Below are 6,311 nucleotides of genomic sequence, written 5' to 3'. Positions count from 1 at the left end.
AAAATATCTGTCTCTGTGAGCCCCTTAGAGCAACACTCTGATCCTTAAGTTTGTACCAGTAGGAAAGGAGCTGTAAGTGATATACAGCCTCAAAGGAAGACACATGCTCCAACAGTCCCTTCTGGTGTGGCTATGGAAGATGAATGGTCAAGGTTGTAGGAGCAGAGGTGACCCGACAGTCTGACCAAGGCACTTCTTCCACTGCTAGAGCAGAGAATCTCCGTAATTCTTGCTCAGCTGAGAATCAGAATTGCAGTGAACAAGCAGCCATATGTTCCTTATCCTTCTTTTTTTTCTTATTAGGAGTTCTTCAAGCAGCTATCCTGTTCTTTTGCAGTCACTGTATGTGGGATGGGAGGGAAATAGCTTGCTGACAGCTGACTATGATAGAGAACACGTATTTTCTCCCTCCTTTGCCTGGACACCACCCCTACCACACAGCCTCACCTTATTCAGTCTGTTTAAATGTCCCCTCCCCAGAGGGGACCAAATCACTGTACCTAAAATCACACCCCATCTCTTATCACCTTATTCTTCCTTTACCCTCTCTTTATATCTGTATCCTCTCTTCACAGCACTTACACCCCGAAGTGATCCCCCACCACAGTGTAACCTCTCTCGGGGCACAACATTGTCTTTTTCCCAGCTGAAGTCCTAGTACCAAGAAATGGCCAAGACATTGTACGCTCTTAATAAATATTTGTTGAAAAAAAAAAAAAGACAAAACAGTTGAGAGATTCTAATATTCAAGCGTTTAAAGTTGTGTTTGTTTGGTCCTATTTTATTATTTCTCTGTATCACATGGTGATTAGTGATCATTACTTGTTAGTGAGAACACTGTGATTACTACTTGCAAGGTGGCATTATTGGGTGGGAAACCACACCAAAAACCTATCCTATTGTGAAAGTACAGCTATTGCTAAAAGGAAGCTGTTTTGATCAGGTTGTTTTTAAGACTGAGACAGCAAAATGTCACTCCCATGAGAACTTCACCTTGTTTCTGGAATAGTGGTCATAACTGGTTAGCATACTAACTAGTTAGACCTTGGAATTCCTTTAGAGTCTCCTCATTCCATGATTCAACAAAGACTGATAAAATCGGCTACTGCTTACTCAAAGGGGAGGCTAAAGTTCACCAGGAAGAATTCAATTCAATCCAGTCCAACATTTAATATTTACTGAATTTAAGCCTCGTGCCAGGACTTGAGCCCTTGCCTTCCTATTGGTTACTGCCTCAAGGAACTTAGAGTGGTAGAGAAGCTATGCATTAAACACACTGCATTAGGAGTTACAATATGGGATGCATGGGTTGTAATTATACCACAGGATTCTCATCCAAGCAAAAAATCAGAAAAGGCTTCCTGGGTAAATGTCAGCTAAACTTGGACGCAAAGGGCAAGTGGAAGGCATCCAAATGAAGAAGGAAGATGAATGGAGTGTTTTCTAAGCCAAAGGAAAAGATATGGAAAAAAATTTTAAAAGGCATGCTGATGGGGCATAACACTTTTGCTTCAGATATTGTCCTATTTTCACCTCTCACCTGTCCTCCTTTCCTTCTATCTCCAGCTTTTAGCCTCTAAGTTAGCCCCTTCTCGATAATCATCCATTGCTCTGGTGGGGCTTATTTGCAAATCCAATCCAGGAATCAATAAACAAGGAAAATGGCTGAGGAGTAGCCACTGGGGCCTGGAAACAAGCCTACATTACACTTACAAAAATTTGATTTTCTGCAGAAAAAATATTTTGACTCCTACATTTTTTGGACTTCATTAGAAAGATCTGAAATAGATGACACCAAGCTGTTTGCCTAAAATAATGTCCCAAGCCTGAATTGGCATGGATATTTCCTGAGATTAAAATAGAAGCTTGTTTTGCTAACAGAAAACAACTTGGAAATCAAAGAGTCGTTTAAGTTGAAACCATTATTTTTCCTTTTCTTGCATAAAACTCCTGTTTTTATACACACTAAGAAATCAGGATAGTGAGATCACTCTGCCACAGAACTTTCCATTGAAGATTTGAAGTTTCAGAAACCTCAAAAAGAAAATAAAGATAGAAAAAAGTTTGTCATGAAACAAACTCATTCAACAAACAGTTACGAGCACCTACTACATGCCAGGCACTGTTCTAGGACTAGCAAAGAAATCTTCCCTTGAAGAGTTTGCATTCTAGCAGAAGGAAGACATACAAACAAGAGACAAATTGTATAGGACATTAGAGGATGAGTGGTATGGAGAAAAGACAAAGGAGACCAAATCCTGGAGCATCCCAAGGGAGCTGGTTTGCAACTTTATTATTTTTTAAAATATTCTGTATTTATTCATAAGAGACACTGAGACCTAGGCAGAAGGAGACCCAAGTTCCCTCCCTCCAGGGAGCCAGATGTGGGTGCAGGACTCATCCCTGGATCACACCCTGAGCTGAAGACAGCTGCTCAATCACTGAGCCACCCAGGCGGCCCCAGTTTGCGACTTTAAATTCGGGTGGTCATGGTTGGAGTCCTCAGAGAGGTGACATCTGAGCAACGTCTGAACAAGTGAGAATGTGAACCTCGCAGGTATCTGGGTCCAGGCAGACGTATCAGCCAGTCAATGGCGCAGAGACAGGGGCATGGCCTGAGTGTGTGAGAAAGGCAGGGAGGTCCTGGGCTAGGAGAAGAGAGAGAATAGTTTAGGTCTGAGATGTATGAGAAAGGGCCCATTTCTGCATCGGGGAGTCTTTGGGGCAGAGTTTGAGAAGAGGGGTGACTCAATGGGTATATGTTTTAACGTGCATTTTAGGATGATCTTGGTGTGTTTTTATTCGAGCAGTCTTAATACAGTATGTTTTACTCTGCAACAACAGAACAGTCATTTAAAATGGTTTCTAGGGACACCTGGGTGGCCCAAGCAGTTGAACGTCTGCCTTCAGCCCAGGTCCTGATGCTGGAGACCCGGGATGGAGTCCCTGCCTCGGGCTCCCTGCGTGGAGCCTGCTTCTCCCTCTGCCCGTGTCTCTGCCTCTGTGTGTGTGTGTGTGTGTGTGTGTCTTTCATGAATAAATTAATAAAATCTTTAAAAATAAAATAAAATAAAATGGTTTCTAAAGGATCTCCCCAAGACCAGACACCACAGATTGCTAAGTAGTAACAGCCCGCCCTGGCTGGCCTGCACGTGCCCCCGGAGGGGCAGGCATTCCTACGCTGCTAAGTGCTCGAAGTTGCGCTGGCAGAGACAGACACAGTCTGCACGTTTCTTCTGCAAAACTCCGCTGGAGAGCCAAACGTTTCTTTCGGTGGTTACAAAAAAAAAAAAAAAAACAAAAAACAAAAAACAAAAAACCTGCCTTCGCCAACTCTGCGGGAGAAGCAAACTCCCGGAGCTTGCCTTTGCTAATTTGTCCAAGTCGCGCAGTCGTGCTGCGGTTTCACCCAAGGCGGACGCTGCGCAGCTTCTCCGCCCCCGGGGCAGCTCCGGCTCCCGCTGCCGTCACCACCTGTTCGGGCGGAACCCGCGGGGCGCGCACCTACGCCCGGGTCCCCTCCCTCCGCGGCGCGGCTCCCCCTTTCCTGCCGAGCGCCCTCAGCCGGGCCGGGCTTGCAGCCGCGCTCGCAGCCTGGCGCCCGCCCCACTTGGCCGGCCCTCGGGAGACGCCGCTGCCCTCGGCGCTCCGGCCCGAGCCCTCCGCCGAGGAGCGCCCTCAACCCCGGCCCCGGGGGCCTGGAGCGCGGCCGGGCCGGCGCACGCGCGCCCCTCCCCGCGGGCGGCGCGGCTCCCCCCGCAGCACCTCCCCTCGAGGGGAGGGCGCCAGAGGGGCCCCCGGCGCCGCGCCGCAGACCTGCTCGGGCTGCGCCTCGCCGCGCGGCTCCCTTCCGACAGCCGCTGCAGGCGCGGCGGGGAGCCCGGGGACGCGCGCCCCGCACCCGCAGCCGCAGCCGCACCCCCAGCCGCACCCGCACCCGCAGCCGCACCCCCAGCCGCAGCCGCAGCCGGCTCCCGGCATGGATTTCCTCCTGGCGCTGCTGCTCGGCTCCTCGCTCTACCTGCAGGCGGCCGCCGAGTTCGACGTGAGGTGAGCTGGGCCGCGGGGCCCCCTCCCCGCCGGCTTGCGCGCCCGTCGAACCGCGCTGGCGAGCAGGGGCCGCCCGGGGCTGCGGAGGGGGCGTCCCCCGACCCGGCTGCGAGTCCCCGAGCCCACCCCGCGGCTCCAGCTCGGGAGCTGGGGGCGCGCGGAGCGGAGGAGGGGGCGGGGGGGTGATGCGCCGAGGTGATGCGCAGGGGGCCCTGGCCACGGAGCTCGGGCGCGTGGCTTGGACGGCTCCTCGGGCGGGCGGGGAGACTCCCGGGGGGCCGGGCCGGGCCGGGCCGCAGCCCGGGAGCCGTCGGGGCGTCCACACAAAGGGTGGACAAGGACCGAGACGGGGCCGCGCTGCGTGTGTGTTTGTGTGTGTGAGCGCGCGCACAGCCCCCGGGACCTCGGGCGGGGCGAGCCGGGCCGCAGCGTGCTCCGACAGGTTCCAGCGCCCCGGCCGCGCCGCCGCCGCCACTCAGCCGCGCTCCTGCCTCCGCGGGATGCGCTCGGGCGCGCGGTGCCAGACCAGGCCCGCCCCGAGCTGCTGCTCCCGAGGATTTTTGTTTTGTTTTTTTAAGATTTTATTTATTTATTAGAGACCCAGAGAAAGGCAGAGGGGCAGAGGGAAACGGCTCCTTGCAGGGAGCCCGACGCGGGAGTCGATCCCGGGACCCCAGGATCACGCCCTGGGCTGAAGGCGGCGCTAAACCGCTGAGCCACCGGGGGAGATGTTAAGCCGGGTCTCCTGGCTCTCAGTCTTCCTCTTTCCCAGAGACACCCCCACCCCGGCCCCGGCCCGCCCCGACCCGGCCAAGCGTCCCCCTGCGCAGCCCCCAAGACAGCCGCACCTGTTTTACTTGTAATCTTGGAACAAATCAATTCCACGATTGATTGGCTCTCTTGTACCTGGAGGGGAACGGCAGCCCAGGGGAACCAGTGGAGCGCTGGTGGGAGGAAATAGAAAGTTCGGGGTTATTTTGTACTTCGGGCTTGCGGGGGGGGGGGGGGGGCAGAAGGGCAGATAAGAAACTGGGAATTGAACAGATCAGGAGTGTTTTTAAGAAAGTGTGGGTAGCGGCCAGAGGCGATTTTATTTTATTGGAGCAGTTCTTTGCTCACATTCGGGTACGTTGTACATTTCTGGCACGCACATTTGCAATAGGAAATACATCACATGATGATGCGGAAGATTTTTAAGGTGGCTTTGATTTTAAAACAGCCAGTTAAAAGTTTGAGCCTCCCGGGTAAAAACTCAGGTGTGAATCTGAACAAAGAAACGGTTTTACCAAAGAAGGTGCAAAGTGGAATCTGGTCGATAAATTGGCATCCTGAAATTGAATACTTTTAGTCCTTACTTACATTAGATGATACGAATTGTTGACGCAGAAAAGTTTCAAACCACAAGCACACTTGAGATTTAGCCACACTGTAAACTGTTCTCGGTTTTATTTAGACTTCTTTTTCTAATACTTTTGTTTCTTCTGGGAACATTTTTTTTGCCAAAGAGTCCTATCTTGAAAAGAGGTCTGTTTCATTTGATTTTGAGGAAGCTCCCATCTTTCTGCCCCTTCCCACATCTGCCTCTTTCCAAGGCAGAAACATAAGGCAGAATTTTTTTCTTTCCACTTTGACATGTCATAGTATTTAATACTTTTCAGTTTATGATAAATCAGTCAAAACTGGTTTTCCCCCAAGTAACAGGTGTGGGTCTTTGAGGAATCTGTTTTATTTCAAGCTTCAGAAACCACCCTGTGAGTGTCAGCCTTGAGGATTCTTAGTTTTAGCTGTTGCTATTTCCATTTAAGAAAGGATCTTCCCTTCCCTTTCGCCCTACTCCTGTGTGTAGTGTGTGTGTGTGTGTATGTGTGACTCTCTGAAACTTGGAATTAGATCACAGAACTATTTTCCTGAAGGTGTTTTTTTTTTTTATTATTTATGATAGTCACACAGAGAGAGAGAGAGAGAGAGAGAGAGAGAGAGGCAGAGACACAGGCAGAGGGAGAAGCAGGCTCCATGCACCGGGAGCCTGACGTGGGATTCGATCCCGGGTCTCCAGGATCGCGCCCTGGGCCAAAGGCAGGCGCCAAACCGCTGCGCCACCCAGGGATCCCTCCTGAAGGTGTTTTATCCTTAAATTTCTGCAAGCATGAAGAAACGCAAAGAAAATTGTTGGGTGTGATTTAATCTTTTAAAAATAATAACGGGAAAATATATTTAACTTCGAAAATGTCTTTATTTATTTTGAATCTTTTTGTTTGGTA

General features: G+C 50.9%; 1 protein-coding gene across 4 annotated transcripts in view; it reads left to right on the top strand.

Annotated features, from left to right (window-relative positions):
- Positions 1-3,563: 3,563 nt before the first annotated feature.
- NPNT (nephronectin) overlaps positions 3,564-6,311 on the top strand; it is a 75,916-nt gene continuing 73,168 nt past the window's right edge. The window contains exon 1 of one of the 4 annotated variants that reach the window (XM_055342359.1): positions 3,564-4,050. In XM_055342359.1, coding sequence (XP_055198334.1) covers positions 3,980-4,050 — 71 coding nt within the window. In that variant the 5' untranslated portion in view covers positions 3,564-3,979. The remainder of the gene's footprint in view (positions 4,051-6,311) is intronic. The other 3 variants (XM_055342360.1, XM_055342361.1, XM_055342362.1) reach the window with 3 other exon arrangements.

This window comes from Nyctereutes procyonoides, unplaced genomic scaffold (assembly GCF_905146905.1).
Source record: "Nyctereutes procyonoides isolate TBG_1078 unplaced genomic scaffold, NYPRO_anot_genome, whole genome shotgun sequence".
NCBI lineage: Eukaryota > Metazoa > Chordata > Mammalia > Carnivora > Canidae > Nyctereutes > Nyctereutes procyonoides.
Note: the sequence above shows the minus strand (reverse complement) of the source record. Positions and strands in the feature narration are given on the sequence as shown.